Source organism: Sorex fumeus, unplaced genomic scaffold (assembly GCF_029834395.1).
Source record: "Sorex fumeus unplaced genomic scaffold, SorFum_2.1 ptg000001l, whole genome shotgun sequence".
Classification (NCBI taxonomy): domain Eukaryota; kingdom Metazoa; phylum Chordata; class Mammalia; order Eulipotyphla; family Soricidae; genus Sorex; species Sorex fumeus.
Genome location: NW_026606058.1, coordinates 5,712,501 through 5,730,720, shown reverse-complemented (window position 1 = coordinate 5,730,720; position 18,220 = coordinate 5,712,501). Strand labels below are relative to the sequence as shown.

Sequence of the window (18,220 nt, the reverse complement as noted above, 5' to 3'; positions counted from 1 at the left end):
CCTGACAGCAGGCTCAACTCTAAGGTGACTTCAATCTGACCAGCAGTGTCCAGAGTGCTCTCTCGTTCCATAGGTCACTCCGTTGCATCTAAGTTCCTGAATTCACTTGCTGTCAGAAAACCCGAAAGAAGAAATAACTATTGCTTTTGGGGGGTGGGGTCCACATAAAATACAAAAAAAAAAATTTAAAAATCAGTCAAAGCATTCCCCCCCAAACAGCTTGTCATACTCAGAAAGTAACCAAATGGATTTCCAGTCAAAACATGGGAAGACCCTCAGGTTGGTCATCGGAACCACTCTCAACTCAGCACAATCCTTAATCTTAGGAAGAGCAAAATAAAAGTGATCAGCTAATGAAAAAAGAAAAAGTGTCATTCAATAAGAATTCCTTATTTAAAGAAATTTTTTTTAAACATTCACGTTTCCTATTTACAATCACCTCCCACCACCACATTTTACTTTTAGCATCAAGTTCCACATTTTATTATCTTTTTCAAGTTACATTTCAAGAAACAGGTTGTCTTTTTTTTTTTTTTCCTCAGTAATCTCTCACAATTCCTCATGATAGACTCGCATTTAAACCAGAAAACACTTGCAACTAGATCTCAATTCTCCAGCAACTGACTTTGTTTTCTGGGGGAAATGAAAGAAATCCTCAGCTCTCTGAAAGGGAACGAATGTAGGCAACTTAGTCGCATCAACACAAATGAAGCCACAAGAACACCCCTCACTACCTGCCCAACGAAAGCTGAGACATCCACTTAAGACTATCGGCACGACTTTCCTGAGAATCCCTAATGAGGGCCAACATGGCTTATGTGAGGCACAAGTGAGAAGACTGGCGGCAGAAACGCTTTCTCAGACCCAGCCGGAGCATCTCCCCCATCTCAGTGAACGCACAGAGCTCACAAAGGAGTGTGAGGCGTGACTTGTTTGCGTCTGTCTGAGAAGGCTACGCCTAGGTACGTCAGACTTCCGATAGCATTTTCCAAAGCGGCACTGGAATAGTGGGTCTTCTTAGGGTTGGCTCATGATAAGACTGTTGACCCATTCCAATGGGCAAAGAACAACAACAAAAAAGGCAGAATCAGAGCTGAGTTCCCCTTTAAAAGCCAAACACCTACATCTAGAAGGAGGCTCCCCTACCTGAGAGCCCTAGCCTATGGGGGTCCCACTGTGGAAACCCTCCGGTCTCACGGCTAGTTACAGGGCAGCCAGGTCGGGTAGGGCTGGCTGTAGGTCACCGGAGGATGGGCCACGTAATAGTTGTTGAAGTTGCCGTCGCTGACATAAGGTGCAGGCTGGTAGTAGCAGGTGACATTGGTGGCATTGGGGATGATGTTCTGTTCGGCCAGCACTCGCAAGGCTAGGAGGGAGATGAGGTTCAGGGTCTGTCTCCGCTCATGCCCCATGAGACACACGGTGCTCTCGTTCACCACCTGGCGAAGAATCATGAGGTAGTCATACTTGCTCCTCTCCCCTTCGGCGAAGTGGTTTTGGAGGTAGGTCTCCAGCTTCCGCTGCTGCTCCAGGATGTCGGGGAAGTCGATGAAGAACCTGGAGCACATGTAGCGCTCCAGAGTCTTGATCTCATCCTGGTTGGTGGGCCGGAAGTCCCGCACGAGGAGGTTGCTGTACTTGAGAAGACCCCCGCCCCGGATCTCCTCGGGGTTCTTGGTGGCGATCAGTCTGTTCTGCAGGTGGTCCAAGGCTTCCTCAAAGTCCCCGTACACGCTCTCCCCGATCACCTGGGGGTGCAGGTGCTCCGAGATGGGGCCAGCAGAGCAGTCGTAGAAGACCAGCAAGGGATCCAGGATGATCTGGAAGGAGTCCACGCTGAACTCAAACTGCCGCCGGATGGAGTCGACGAACTTCAGCTCCACATTCCTCCCATTCTTGTTGGAGAGAGAGATGAGGCTCCAGCGGTCAGTGTCCGTGCAGACCTTCACCAGCTTCTGGACGTACGCCTCCTTCAGAGTGACCGGGCTGATTTTGAGTTTGTTCACACCCTCGGGCAGGAAGTTCAGCAAGGAGCACAGCACCACATCCCTGACCAGCTGAAACTCGGCCTCCGTTGGGAGAGCCACGTGGAAGATCAGGTCCAGGTCTTTGCAACCCAAGCCATTGTCTTTGACCAGGACGTGGCCTGCAGCAGAACCATTCAGCCGGACATCCTGCACTTTGATACCAGCCTCCTCCAGCTGCCCGCGGACCGTCTGGACGATGTCCTTCAGAGTGATCTCCAAGGTCGGAAAGTTGCCTCGGCCATGAACGGGGACCACCTCGGTCAGGACCTCATGCAGCCGGCTCACCTGGTCCCAGCTAAGCACGCTGAAGGAGTCACAATCCCTGCCACTGCCGCTCTCCTCTGCCATCTCGGGGTGTTCTTCCAGGTGAGCTGAAAGGGAAGGGAGAGACACACAGTTAGGGGCCACTCCAGAGGGCAAAGAAGCTCCAGGCACTGGGAGAAGGTGCTCCCCAGGTATCACAAAGCAAGCTCCCCTCTGCAAGACCGCCATAAATAGCACAAAGGGCTTCTGTGGCCAAGGACACAAGGAGTCTGAGTACATGAGAGGCCAGTGGCTGCATGAGCACGGAAAAAAAGGCAGGGACTTTATTCTAGACCAAGTTCGGTGATTTCATACTTCTGCTTTATGTGGATTTTGATTGTTTGGAGTTTTGTTTGTTTTATTTCTGCTTGTTTTGTCTGCCGGAGGGTGGAGTGCACTGGCTTGTGAAGGGAAGCAGACAAACGTATTAAATCAAGGAATCTAAGCACAGTTTATTCAACAGAGAGGCTTACATTTTCTTTAATTTTTCATGAAAAATCAAACTTTCTGTTTTGGGCTTCCTAATACATTTTAAACTCCTTGCTGTGAAAGTACCAACATACACACAGAATCCAACTCCTGCCCCCAGCATCACACACATCTAGGACTCTCTTCAGCACACACCCCATGTCCTTTCCACTTAGGGAGCAATCTGTCCTCGAGTAAACGCTTCTGACACTTAAGGGAGGACAAAGGCGTTGTTTGAACGAAAAGATTACTGAGTATGAGGGTTTGGTGAGCTGTGTGGGGAGTGTGCTCTGCCCTGCTTAGGGGGCCCTACGCAGAATGTGGAAACCTTTCTAAGTGTGTTCTTGCAACTCGAACTTGAAAAACTACCCAAGAATAAATCAGTACTAATAGGAAGATAAAACCTAACCAAAAACTACCACTCACTTCTCACATTTCACCCAGAAAGTGACCCATAAAGTGACTCAAGTAACCTTTGACAAAGTTATGCTTTCCAGAGAATGAAACCAAACACATCTATGGAAATCCTAACATACAAAAAGCAATGACGACAAGTCAGAAAGTCAAGGTTCCTGGTGAACTCCACAGATGTATTAGCTGGATGTATCAAAGGCTTGGTGTTGCCCCCCAGCTGTCTCTAGGGCAGGGACCTTTCCCATCCATGTGGCCTTTGTGGCTTGCTAGACACAAACAAGATGCAGCCCAAAGATGGCTGCAGCTTCATTTCTTGTGTCCCATATAAGAACAAAATTTCCATATTGCGTAGGTGCACTTGTAGCTGGAATGTTCAGGTGGATAGGGTGGCTGTTATTCAGTACCAGGACACAGCTGGACATGCTAAGTTCCCCGCTCCCTCGCCCAATGTTATCTTATGAAACACCATGATTTACAGAGTTATTCATTGTTGGGTTTTAGACATACAATGTTCCATCACTGACCCCTCCACCAGTGTTAACTTCCCTCCACCAAGCCATCAGGCTTTCTCTCCTACTGCCCCCCAAACGCCCCACCCCACCCCCACCGACACCTTTTTTAAATTTGGTTATTAAAGTTTGGGTCTCAATGATTTCAGTGTTGTTGACTCTGGTTTGTCATTCCTTAACACCACCTATGGGCTGGAGCGATAGCACAGCGGTAGGGCGTGTGCCTTGCACGCAGCCAACATGGCCAACCTGAGTTCGATTCCTCCGCCCGTCTCGGAGAGCCCGGCCAGCTACCGAGAGTATCGTGCCTGCACGGCAGAGCCTGGCAAGCTACCCGTGACGTACTTGATATGCCAAACACAGTAACAACAAGTCTCATGATGGAGACGTTACTGGGCCCGCTCCAACACCACCTATGTACCTTGACCCTTGACCCCTGTTGCTTCTCATCTGTCGCCTCTCCCTCCACCCCCACTCATTGTCCTTCCTCCTTCTCCATATACTTTGGGACCAAAAGTGACTAGGCACCCCACTTTAAACCACTGCATTTCCTCATCCAGTCTTCTAATACCACACATAAGTGAGATCATCCCGTGGGCACACCAAGTCCCTACGCTGACCATGGCACTATAAAGGTGGGAAGCACGTGACAAGGCAGTGTGTGACAGAAAGAAAATGTGACCAAAGGCAGAAGGAAGACCTGGTCCTTGATGGGGAAGGGAAGGTGAGGGCAGAGTTCCCAGGCCGGCCGAAAGTAGCACTGGCTTGTGGCTGAGGTCAAGGGGCAGAAGGCATCACGCAGCCAACACCTGGCATGCTCTCCTGTCTGGTCTTACGCACCTCCCAATCAGGTCACAAATTCCCTTCAGCGTCTAGGTTAAGGGACTGAAGTTGCTTGGCTGGCAAAGGATGGTAGATCATGTGATCGAGACAGGCATTAGTCAACGAATCTTAGGATGAATGTTCTTCTGCAGGCTACAGAAGAAAACCAGTCAAGGGGAAGACAAATGTTTCCCTGCAGACCTGTTTGGGCAATGCTGAAAAGCCCTCTCCAGATCCTCCTACAAAAATATGGGTAACAAGCAAAACTGCTAATGAAATAAGTTACTGTGGTCAGCATTAGCTTCCAGTCTGATTTGGCACAGCAAAGTTGTCCTGAATGAGCTCCACGCACACATTATTCATCCTCTGGAGACTGTATGATTTGCATACAGTACACACGTGCCTGTTATTTAGGATACCACACAACGAAGTCAAAAGACTAAGAGAGCCCTCTGTTTGAGATGCTACTGGGTGACCTCTAGCTCAGCAACAAAGGGCTCTATTTGCAGAAATACAAGCTGATGTGCTCTGTGCATCACCCCTAATTAGTGGTCAGAACTCATGCTGATAATACTAGGATGAGAAATCGTAACAATTCACTTAGTACTTGGGATCAAAGAAACTAATTTTCAGAAAACCTCCAAGAAGAACCTCAATAAACACTGCCAAAGAAAATCTCCAAGATTGGGGAGACGGTATAGCCGGTAGGGTGCTCGCCTTTCACATGGTCAACCCCAGGTTCGCTCTTGGCATCCCATATTGTCTTCTAAGCCCACCAGGAGTGATTCCTGAGGGCAAAGACAGGAGTAAGGCCTGAGCACTGCTGAGTGTGGCCCACCCCCTCACTTCCCCACAAAAGAAAGATAGTCTCTAAGTTTAATTGGAGAATACTCCCACCTCGAGAACATTGGGTGTTTTTCTTTCCCCACTATTTTGTTGGTGGTGGTCCCAGCTTAGTGTTCAGGGGACCATGTAGTGCCAGGGATCAAACTTGGGCTACTCACATGCAAAGCACGTGCTTGGCCTTTGAGCCATCTCTCCAGATTCTACAACAAGGGTTCTTCATTTTACATGAGAGATATCTAAGAGCAGCAAGAATCTGAAGGCTGTAAGCCCCCTTTTATCCTGAGTGAGAAAAGGTTTAGATACATGAGAATTTTTTCTTTTTCTCTTTTTGTTGGGGGTGTGTGGGTGCACAGAAAACAGTGCTCAGGGCTTACTCTTGGCTCTACACTCAGGGATTACTCCTGGTGGTAACTCAGGGGACTGTTTATGGTGCCTGGGATCCAAGCCAGGTCAACCACATGCAAGATAAGCACCCTGCCTGCTGTACCATCTCTCTGGCCCCCAATTTTTCATAGGTAAAGGTAAAGGTAAAGGCCCTCCCGTTGATCGTCGATTTGCTCGAGCGGGCCCAGTAACGTCTCCATTGGAGACTTTGTTGTTACTGTGTCTGGCATATCGAATACTCTCGGTAGCTTGCCGGGCTCTCCGAGAGGGGCGGAGGAATCGAACTCGGGTCGGCCATGTTGGCCGCTTGGAAGGCGAACGCCCTACCGCTGTGCTATCGCTCCAAAATGCAATTAACTGCATGGGCCGGGAATCGAACCTGGGCCTCCCACGTGGCAGGCGAGAATTCTACCACTGAACCACCCATGCATATATATTTTTTTAATGTGTGAGCTGGTAACGTATTAAAAGTTTGACTCTGCCTTAGACTAAAATTTGTGAGGCTCATAAGAGAGGCAGAATATTATAAATATTATTCCTGAAAGTTGTATTATGAAGCAATAACATGCAGCATGGCACTGAATGGACACGTGAATAAAACAGGACAAGTGAGAAAAGACAAGTGAATAAAATAAAATTAATCAATAAATTCATACGCACAAAGTGCTCTGATGAATAAGAAAGGAAGCATTTCAAAAGAGTGATGGGAAGATGCCTCCAGACCCTGCGCCAGGCTGAGTCTCATCCGGAACACCCAGGACAGCTGAAAACTTCCAGAACCCAGTCGCCATCACGTTCATGGCCAATCCACACAGGCTTGGAACAAGCCTCATATATTAGTGCACAAGGCTCAACCTGTAATGGCCTGTTAGTAATCTCTTATACAAGGGTTTAAGGGCTCCAGGGCGAGATACAATCTTCACATACTTCAAGGAAACTTCTGGGATCATTTTTAGCAGAGTATTCATAACAAGCAATACAAAATAAATTATCTAGGATCTGCTTCTGGGGCAAGCTTGGGTGATGGTAAAATTAGAAATAATGGTGGTGGGAAGATGTAAAGGTGGTGGGATTGGTACTGGAATACTGAATGTGATAAATTATTGTAAACTTACAAAAGTAAAATTACATTAAATAACAAAATCGTGATGATGAAAAACATGAAAACATCTGTATAAGCAATATAGATTTCAAAACAAAAAGTGACTCCATATCTTGTGCCAAACCATTCTAGATGAATAAATCAAAGACTTGAGTATAAAAGCATTAAGTTCAGAGTACTAATGGAGGGAAACGTGGAATTGGTATAGACGTACATAGACTTGGTAGCCCTAAGTCACCTAAGTCATTTACAAATTGAGGTTTGGGGGGGCCGGAGTGATAGTACAGCAGATAGGGCACTTGCCTTGTGGGAGCCGACCCAGGTTCAATCCCTGGCATTCCACATGGTCCCTGGAGCAATACCAGGAGTAATTTCTGAGTGTAGAGCCAAGAGTAACCTCTGAACATCTCTGGGTGTGACTCCAAAAGACCAAAAGGAAAACAAGATGATGTTTGCCTATGTGTGTGCGTGTGTGTGGGCGTGTGTGGGGTTATGTCATGCGCACAAGTATATACATATGTTATCTACATAGTTAGAACACCATAAAGAAGTCAAAAGACAAAGTAGGAAAATATTTGTCAAATTAGCTGCAGTGTTCTTATCCTTCCTGAATTCCAAGTCCTTACACATCAGAACTGGAACCCCAACGGAAGGGACAAAGGACACAATGACTCAAGCACATAACATCGTCATCCCTGACCTCATGGTATATGCAAATGAAACCATCAGTGCACCACTATTTTTACTTATCAGATTGGTAAAGGTCAAGACATGTTTGGACGCAGACACCTTGTCATACTGCCCAAAGACTCTGCAGAAACAACGTGGGGCTCTCGATTTTAAGCCTGACATAGCAATTCTGCATCTGGGAAGTTTGCTTTGGATCTCAGTCCATGGTTAGGTTTGCAAGGACGCACTAGGGTATTCCCTAGAGCGAGCCTATAAGCCTGCAAGAATTCGTATCTCAGGAAGATTGCTAAATGACTTCAGTCACATACGACTGTAACACATACATGAACTTTTAAAAAATGGCGTCAGCACTATCTGTATGAGTGTGAAATGTCACAAAGTTAGTATTCATCAGTAGAAAAGGATAAAAAAGCATAGCTCTGCACATACAATTACAGAATCTCTAGAAGGATACACAAAAGAGTTTATTCGAATCTACGTATTAGCTGAAAAAATGATCTTAAAAATCTTGTTCAAAATCTTTCTCAAATCAGCATTCTTCTCATCTGTTACCTTGACTTTGGTTTTATTGGGGGCTGGGGAGTATCACACCCTGGGGTGCTTAGGGCTTACTCCTGACTCTGGACTCAGAGAGCACTCCTGGCAGGGCTCAGAGGACTTTATGGGATGCTGGGAATCAAACCTGTATTCGACCACATGCAAGGCAAATGCCTTACTCTGTGTTATTTCTCCAGCTTTATCTTATTTATTTTCTATGCCTGTTCACCACTCCCATTCCCAGACATCTATGTGCCAACGTCAAATATACTCAATAGCTTCCTTTTCAAGCCTTAAGGTTGATTTCTAAAATGTGGTGGGGAGATTCAGGTTTGTTTTTCCTCTAAAATAGTTTTTGGTCATATTTCTCCTTCAGTATTATTTAAAGGAAAATCTCCACTCTTTATCCACAAAGCCCCCCAAATTTCCAAAAGAACAGATAAGTCTTCTCATCTGATGCTATTCGGTTGTCCAAATTGCATAATTGCTGCTGTTTTGTTTTTTGTTTTGTTTTTCAAATTGTAGATAACCCCCCTCATAATACTATTTGGTTAATTAGAGTTGTGAAAACCTTAAATAAACTCATCACTTTGTCAGGCATTTTCCGTGCTATTGCTCTTCAGCACATAAATAATACAATTATCTTGGGGAGAGGTGGATATTCTGTATAAAAACAAAATTTGGGAACTTGGCAAATGCCAGCCTATTCTGTAATTTTTATTTCTCCCAATTTACCACCACTTATACACAGAGGAGCTCAAGCTGTTGAAGGCTCAAATTTAGGCTAGATTGGAATTTAACACACATGCATCCAAACAGGCTCTGTTAAGTTATTGGTGCCCATTTGAAATGCTCTATTTTCCCTCACCGTTCCAAGAACTTCACATATCAAAAACACTTTTTTCTTCAATTTGACAAACACTGGTATTACTAGAATAAATTCAAGTCATAGGTCCTTAGAGCTTAGATAACATACCAGAGATGTCTAATGGTTTTGGTTTGAATTTAACACAAATATAATCCCCATATCAAAACTCATATGAAACACACATTCCAAACTCATTCAAGGCCCTGGTTAGGGGCAGATTCTAGTTAGCAGAATTAACAAGGAAATGGCTAGAAAATAATTAATTTAAAGGCTGGTAAATTCAAATTCATGTTTGATTTTTCTTTGACACTCTGAGAAACCTGTTCACTTGTTACAGTGGGAACCAGAAGATGTGGGAACAGGATTTCTCATTGATATAAAAAATTCAGGCATCTTTTTATAAGCAAGGGTGACACCACCACTTCCAATTCAGTGTGAGCTACCTGACCTAAAAAAAAAAAAATGGATTCATACTGAAAACTGTGTTAGGTACCCTTGATTCTTCTTGCTTCCAGCTGTAGAACATAGGGAAGATTCACAAAGTACAATTAAACAGGCTTGCAAAGATGGCAGCAAAAGAAGAAAGACAACAGCAAGACAGCCAGGAGAGTAAACCACGTTTTTTAAGGGCAAACTGATGTTTAACTTAACTCTGTTTCCTATTTCCCAGAACAGAGACACTCAAGGAAAACCTGTGTTTCAACACTGATTCAAAGTGAGGAAGGGAGCCATTTCAAGTCCCGTTTCAGTGTACCCAGATCCCAGAAATAAGGAGCTATGGCAGTCTATGAAGGCACTGTGGAGATTTGAAGGGGTAAGAGAGGCAGATGGACAAGTTGGAGCATTAGAACACCTCCAGGTCTCAGAGTCAAGAGACCGGTCTGTGCCTGACATTAACCATAGGAAATGTTCCAGGAGTTCTTGGTATACGTGGAGGTGAACAACCAGGAAGATAATAACAGCATATATTTAGATCTAGTTCACTGATACTGAAAGGAATGATAGAGAAGCAAAAACGCTCAAGAAGATTTCCTGAAAATACCCAGGTTTGTACTGAGCTCACTTGACCCTCCGTCCATCTGTCCTTGAGACACTGGGCAATAAATACTTTCTTCCTCTGAGCCCACTGGGGGTTGAAGAATGCACACGAAACCAAACACTTGTAAGCACTCCTTTGATGACCATAGTCCCTTCCATTGCTGACGGGTATTACCACAAAAGACTGGGTCAGCTCAGTAGCACTTTTCAGCTCAGTATAAGAGATCAATGTGTGGTTCGCCCCAATCCAGATGAGACTTAAACCATGAGGGGCCCCATCCACTTGTGAATAGAACCTTCCACATAGACTCTTCTCTCCATGAACCTAACAGAGGAAACTACCAGCAAAATGCGGCTCATTCATGGCACAGAAAAGCCTTGATAACTTGAAGCAGGAGAGAAAGAAGAGGGCAACACCTGCCAAAGTGCCCTATCGACCCCTTCTCTGGGCTGGTGTATTCGAGGAGGAGCACAACTTCCAAGTTGTTAAAAGATGGGCAGGAATATGTGTGAAGAAGCTTCCATTGGGCCACTGGGCGTCATTCTTCACAAGCACTGTAAGGATGTTACAAAGGACCCTTTTCCCACAAGCTAACGCAGCAATAAATACAACAGCCCCGATGCCTGACTCCAGGTCACTGTGTCCACTCTTGGGTGTGGAGACTCATCCATGTTCTGCACTAGCACATCAGTGTCGATCTGCAAGGCCCCACAGTGGCTCAGTGCTGCCTCTGAGAGAAGCCCCGTTGAGGTCACTCACTGGCCATGCAAGGGAAGGAAACTCCACTTCTCAAAGTGCATACACTGCAACTGTGGCAGAGTCAACGTCTTACAATTTCATCTCTCCTCCCCACTGTGCTTCTGTAACTTCCTCAGAAGCTCCAGGCATGTGTAGGCCGGCGTGGCCAGGGGAGCCCAAATGCCCCTCCACACTGGCTAGGTGACCTATAGGAAGCCACCAAATTCTATCCAGCAATGTCCCAAAGAGGCAACAACCCACAGATCCACAAGAATGCACTTGATTCCTTTGACAACCTTGTACAAGAGACTCTTCCCCCTAGGGCTGGAGCAATAGCAGAGCAGGTAGGGCATTTGCCTTGCACGTGGCCGACCCGGGTTCGATTCCCAACATCCCATATGGTCCCCTGAGCACCCCCAGAAGTAATTCCTGAGTGCATGAGCCAGGAGTAACCCCTGTGCATCGCCGGGTGTGACCCAAAAAGAAAAAAAAAAAGAGACTGTTCCCCACTCTGCACTCCTCCTCCCAACTGATCATGGAGACTGTCTTGCGGAAAAGTGGCCAAAATAAGATTTAACAGGTTGAGAGTGTCCCCGTGTGCTGAGGGCACATCCCTGTGCACTGCAGGCATAAGTGGGCATTGCTCAGAGAGTTGTGGGGAATGGGAGGGAATGAAAGTAAGGATAGGGAAGCAAAGCTAGGAGGATCCCAGCCGGGGCCGCGGGAGAGCTTGCAAGCAGCTGTGGGTTCAATCTCCAGCACTGCATAAGGTCCCACCAGTAGTGAGCCCTAAGCACAGAGCCAGATTAAACCCTGCCCCCTCCCCCCTCCCTAAACCCCCAAAGTTGAAAGAATTTGCATGAGTCAAGAAAGCAACAACCTCAAGGTGTTCCGGCCGGGCGTTTTGAAGGTGGGAGAAGCTGAAGGTATAGAACTGAGGGGACTAGCACCTGTCAGTACAGACTCTCCCTCGAGCACAGCAGGAACTCGGGCAGGGCCAGTAATATTCAGCCTAGCTGGAGTCACCAGAACTGAATGTAAGGATAGAAATGAGACTAATAATGGCTTCGAGAAGACAATGGCTAGACTGCAAATTCTGAGGGCATTCCACAGGGCCCGGGGTCAGGCAGTAGTGATTTCAGGGAAAACCTGATTGCAAGGGAGCACACACCCAGAAAGCCGAAGTCAGATCGTCCAGTGACTAGGGCACCTGCCTTGCACATGGCCAACCCATATTTGAACTCCAGCATCCCATATGGTCCCAAGCCCAACCAGGAGTGATCCCTGAGTGCAAAGCCAGGAGTTAGCCCTGAGTACGGCAGAGTGTGGCCAAAAAAGTAATTAATTTTGTTTAAAAGTTAGAGGGTATGGTGTCACCAGCAGGTCAGTCTATACCTGTGAAGCAAGTGCATCAGCAGCCTGATGGCGCCTTCAGACTTCCAGATACCCCAAAATTGCTGCTGTGCCTTTGGCTAGACCCCAAAAACTTGGGGCAAAGTTTGCCAAGAAAGTAAACAGCCAAAAGTTAGGTTTGTGGGAAACACACCCACAAACCACCTCCAGCTCAGCTATATAATTGGAAGCAAGGCCTCTCTGGTTCCTGATCAAACTGCTTAACGGCCATGATCCCAGAGACTCAGAGAAATCTTGAAACTCAGTGGCTTTTGGCAGAGATGCGTCCAGTCCCCACAGTAGGTTACCGGTGCTGGGCCACCCCAGGGGGGAAAGGGTGCTGTCTCTCCGCCTGCTCCCCCTTGGCAGCTTGGTGGCTGCCATCCTCCAGAGGCCACTGGACAGTCAGATTTGGGCCCACAGTGACAAGACACATAGGGCCTCACAGGATGGGGGTGGAGCCGGCCCGTTCCTCACCGTCCCAACGAGACCTCAGGTCACTGCTCACGAATGGCCTCTCTGACTCCTGACCAAGCTGCTTAACAGCCATGAATCATGAGACTCAAAAACAAATCTTGGAACCCAGCAGGTTTGGGGAAGAAATCCCTCCAGGTTTAATTGTTAAAATTTTGGAATTTCAAAATCGCGCAGCCACTACTACAGCCACGCGACATCAGATGTTATTCATAACCAGCAATAGAAAACAAATTGTCTACTGTTGCCTTTTCGGCAGATCTGAGTGTTGGGGTAAAATCCCAAATAAATAATGGTGAGTCTAGTGTCAAAATATTGAATGTAATCAAAGTAGAGAGAGAGTAATGTGGAAATCATCGCCCCACAAGTAGGGGGAGAGTGTGGGATAGGGGGTATACTTGGGTTTTGGGGTTGGAGAATGGGCACTGGTGAAGGGATGGGCGTTTCATTGTTATGACTGAGACTTAAACCCGAAAGCTCTGTAACTGCTCTCACAGTGATTCAATAAATAAAATTATAAAAAAGGGGGAAAAAATTAGCAGGGAATAAAAAAAAACAAATGCTGCAAGGAGGGTGATTTTAGCCAGGGGCTGACTCTGACCCTGACCCTGACCAGGCAGCTCAGACACATGATCTGGGCTCAGAATGCAGGAATGAAAAAAAAGGTGCTCCCCGGGCAGGGGAGATCAGGAGTCAGGAGCTGCCAGTCGAGCAGGGAACAGGACACCCCCTGCAGACAACGTTATCAGATCCTAGAACTGCAGATAACCCAGCTGGGGCTAGCCTGGAGACCACAGGGAAATTTGCAAGGAGTGACCCAGCCCCACCAGAGCAAGCCCAGGAGGGAGAGCTAAAACAGAACCGAAACAGAAACCAGCAGCACAGAGAGCGACAGCATGAGCAGCCAGGGCTGGACACCTGCCACCTGCATCTCGCTGGGCACTGAAGACTCCTGGGTCCTCACAGTGCAGCATTCTCAATAGCTACTGACCTGACCTTCGCCACCACGGTGGCAAAGCTTGCAGGGTGGGGGGGGAGGGGGGATTCAGCCTTCTGTGTGGGAGGGCTTAGAGAAGGGCTCCAGCCTGCCTGAATTCTGAGTGCAGCCTGTGGCGTGTATGTCTCCTGGCTGCTAGCCCCCTCCCAGGACCCTGAGGCCTGCCCTCGAGGAGACGGCCACACTCTGGGAACTCCTGCCGGGGCCCCAGACACACACAAATGTTACAGATAATGGAGGCCCGTACCTGAGCTCCGTGCCCATGGGATCAGGTCAGATCTGTGCTCTGCGCGGAGCACCAGAGCCAGCTCAAAGGCCTTCCAAAGAGGTGGGTCGGATCGGCTCTGGGCTCACTTTGTTTTTAGAGCTGCCCACGCAAACACCCACAAACACATTCTGCCACAGTTCAGAGAGCACCTGCCCTGGGCCACCAAGCCATGCCCAGAGGAAGCAATCTCAAATCAGCGGCTCGACAGGCACCACAGCTGGTCTGCTCTTACTCAGGACTTCAGCACACTCAGCCTGAGCTCACGACCACTTTTTTCTCGGGTTCTCAGCATCCCCCTCACCCAGCAATTTAATACCCAGATTTCCAAGCGTAGGGAAAAACGCTGCTTCGATTCCCACAGAAACTGGGGGTACAGCCAGAGCTAATGGGAGGGTTCTTGGACCAAGCAGAAGCAACAGACATCGCAAATTTGAGGGGGTCCCACAAATACACGCTTCTTAGGGGTGCCAACACCACAGTCTGAATTGTTAGCAAGGAGCAAGGTCTGGTCACAGGAGATGCCAAACAGACAGTTCTTTCCAGCTTTCAAAATAGGGTGCTTCAGCAAATGTGGCTAGAGAGATAACGCTAGAACCACAGCAGTGGCTGCAAAACAGCCCCACGCAGAGGCAAAACACATGGGCCCAGATGTCGCAGCAGGGAAGCCCACAGGCTCAAAGAGCCACCCTGAAATCATTGCAGAATGTCAAGAGCAGCACAGACACACCAGGTGGAAGCAAGGCAGAGAGGCCTTGGTTTCCCAAAGCACCGAAAGCTTTCCCAGTGTTACAGGCATGGCTTGAACTGGAACTGTGGCCAGGTTGGTAGCCGGCTCCCTTCCTAACTCAAGAGTTGTCACTCACTCAGAGAAACTGACAAGACTCTGACAAAGACGGGACCATTCCTCCCAGAAGGCTGGCGTCCGTAAGAATGACCACGATGACCGAAATTCCACAGGGATTTTTGAAAGCCCACAGGTCTCACCCAGTGTTGTCAAGCAGTGCCTCCACAGGGCAACACTACCTCGATCTGAACGTTGTGACCATTGCCAACTGCCCCACTGAGAAAAACTCAGTCCACGGCGAAAATCCTGTCCAGTCACTCGCAATGTTACCTGACCAGATCAGGAAAGGGACAACAGCTTTCGGCTGCTCAAATGCAGGACACAACATACCTTTCACATACACGCCCCGTTGATATGTGTGTGAGCGGGCACATTCCATTCCCGTAAGGACGCCAGCCACACACACATATAATCGGGTTTGACCCAGGTTTTGGGTGGTCATCAGTCGTTCCCTGTGGAGTCAGCATTCACAGAGCAGGTACTCCATCTCCAGGCACTGCTCATGGCAGCAGGGTAAAACATGACTTCCGGGGCCGCCCCTCTGGTGACATGATATAATGTGCTGAAACCACTTAAAATTCGGGTAGGTGACTGAGTGGGAGCTTGAGAGGCAGGGGACTATACAAGGCATCAAGTGCACAGCCGAGTATACCTGGGGTGCCACTGTGCCCTTGGTACCCACATGTGTGTGCGCAAATACAGCTCACTATGCTACTGATCATCAAGTTAACATTTACCAGCCCTGTGTAGTTCTGGGTGCCAACAAGCAAGATTTCTTTTTTTTTTTTCAAGGTTCTTTTTTTTATTATTATTATTATTATTAGTGAATCACCATGAGGTACAGTTGTAGATTTACAAATTTTTGTGCTTGGATTTCGGTCATACCATGATCAAATACCCATCCCTCCACCAGTGCCCATTTTTCACCACCAGGATAATATCCCTCCCCCCATCCCCCCATCCCCCCTGCCACTGTGGCAGGGCATTCCCTTTTGTTCTCTCTCTCCTTTTGGGTGTTGTGATCAGCAAAAGAGGCATTGAGTGGCAAACATGTTCAGTCCAGTCTACTTTCAACCTGCATCTCCCCTCCTGGGAGGATCCTCCAAACACCCTCCATTTGGTGATCCCTTCTCCATCTGAACTGTCCTTTCCCCTAGAATATCCGGCTGGCCTCTAAGCTATGGAGTAATCCTCCTGGTGTTGATCTCAGCTATTCTTGGGTATTAACAACAAGCAAGATTTCTGACTGCTTGTTTGGGGAAGTTTCTTTGGCACCTTGCATCTTCCCTTAAATTGTGATTGTTAATAATTTCATTTGTTGACGAAACAAATGTCCCCTGCCAACCTGACATGATTTCTACCTAGTTATCTGAAATTCTATTATTATCTTGCAATGAATGATAGAAGAGATGATAGAAATGTAAAACAGGGAGCACTGGACTTGGGAATCAAACATCCTGTGTTCTAGTGCCAGGTCTGGCTGTGTAAACTGGCCAGGATGATCAAGCAGGGTTTCATTTTTGCAAACATCTGAGTGCCTATTTCATTCGGGTCCATGTGGTACCAACTGTCATCCCTAGTTGAGTTGGATCCAGGGCTCAAGCACTATTTCCCTAAGTGTGCTGCTAATTCTAACCTGCTATACATGCAGAATCAGAACTGGAAACAGTTTGGGGAGAGTCGAGGCCTCTGCGACCTAAGAATCGTAAGTTCACACAACCAGAGAGTGTTTGAAATACGGTGATATGCCATCCGTGGACAAGAGACAGTTCTGAAGAAGACTCACTTGGAGAACAGAAAAATAGAGAGATGTCACACAAGCAGTGGCTTATTCGATGACAGCTGAAGAGAGATTTAACAAGAGGGGGTCAACCATTTAAAATGACGTGACCAGTTCATTTTGGCTTTTTGATGCTCAAAACATTATTGCGGCTCACATTGTTTCGAGGAGAAAACTGTTTCTAGGATTCAGCCTTGCTGCCCTGAATCAGTGAAGAAACTGCAGTCTGAGAAGGTAAAGGTTCTGCCTTAACTAGAAAGCAAGTGTCCTTGGCAGATAGGTGGCCTCAGGGTGCTGAGGTAGAAGCATGCAGAGCACTGAGGGCTGAGGTCTGATAGCAACAGTGCTCCTGGCCAAGCCCGGGGGCCAGCAGGAGCTCTGTCCACACCCACCTTTGCCCTTGCCCTTCCGCCAGCTCCACCAGGCGGACTGTGGTCAGGCTGAAAGCACAATTTGGTACCATGGGGGTACTGACGCACACCCCTTTGCCACAGTACAGGTCAGAGAGGGACAGTGAGAGGCTGGGGTGCAGGTGAGGAGGGATGGCACCTTCCTCACGCAGCGAGGAGGGGCTTCAGCAAGGCCAAAGGAACCCTGGCAGCACTGGGGGACACATTTTATTCCAGAAATGCTTCTGTGGGGGCTCACCTGGAGACGGATTGGCACTTTCCATGATCATCTAGTCAAAAGTAAGAGTTCCGTTCTAGGTGAAAAGGAAGCTCAGATAGAGAAGAGAGCACCAAATGAAGGGTGTTGTGAGGACCCTCCCAGGGTGGGAGAAGCATGCTAAAAGTAGTCTATAGACCAAACATGATTGCCACTCAATGCCTCTCTTGCAAAACACAGTACCCAAAAGAAGAGAGAGAAAACAAGGGGGAATACCCTGCCACAGAGGCAGGATGGGACGGGGGGGATGGGGGATGCTGGGACCCGTGGTGATGGATGACGGGCACTGGTGGAGGGATGGGCACTTGATCATTGTATAACTGAAACCCAAGCACAAAATTTGTAAGCCTATAACTGTACCTCATGGTGTGTCACTAATAAAAAAAGAAAAAAAAGCAAGAGTTCCTACTTTTATAATTTAAATGGGTGAAGTGTGAGGCAGTGCTATAAAGCATTATAAGGAATAAGGAGTCCCTCAGAAAGTGTCTGATCAGAAGCCTTTGAGAAGAACCCCAGGCTGGACGGAAGTCATGGTGTTAAAGGACTAGCATTAACTTGTTCAAGGATCTGAATCTGGGGGCCAGGGAGATAGTACAGTGGGTAGAGCATTTGCCTTGCGCATGGTTGGTTCGATCATGTCATATCGTCCCCCAAGCATTGCGAGGAGGGATTCCTGCATTCAGAACCTGAAGTAACCCCTAAGTACTGCTGGGTCTGGTCCCCAAACAAAGATCTGAATCCCAGTTCGGTGAGGTGAGGAGGGCAGTTGGGGAGACTCCAGCAAGGGAGGCAAGGCAGGAAACAGATCTTAAGGGACAGGTCCTAAAGAGGGGCTCAGCTCTGAGGGGTGGCTGGAGTGCTCAGCAATGGTGCTCAGCATGCAGCTATCTGTGGGGTCCTAGAGGGGGTCAGCCACAACCACGAGAAACAAGCAAACCAACAAAAGACTAGAAAAAGAACCAAGCTAGCAACCAAGAAAGAGAAAGAGTCGGGCCCAGCAGCGCCCCTGAGGGGGTGGGTGGGCCAGGCCAGCCCGGCAGCCTCCGCTCAGC

The 18,220-nt window shown here is 47.8% G+C and overlaps 1 protein-coding gene and 1 non-coding gene across 2 annotated transcripts in view; both read right to left on the bottom strand.

Moving 5' to 3' along the window:
• Positions 1–503: 503 nt before the first annotated feature.
• The window catches only part of TENT5C (terminal nucleotidyltransferase 5C), a 22,226-nt gene continuing 4,509 nt past the window's right edge, over positions 504–18,220 (bottom strand). Inside the window, exon 3 of the mRNA XM_056128893.1 lies at positions 504–2,398. Coding sequence (XP_055984868.1) covers positions 1,200–2,375 — 1,176 coding nt within the window. The 5' untranslated portion in view covers positions 2,376–2,398 and the 3' untranslated portion in view covers positions 504–1,199. The remainder of the gene's footprint in view (positions 2,399–18,220) is intronic.
• Positions 6,132–6,202, bottom strand: TRNAG-GCC (transfer RNA glycine (anticodon GCC)). Its single transcript has one exon. It is a non-coding gene; the product is annotated as a tRNA-Gly (tRNA).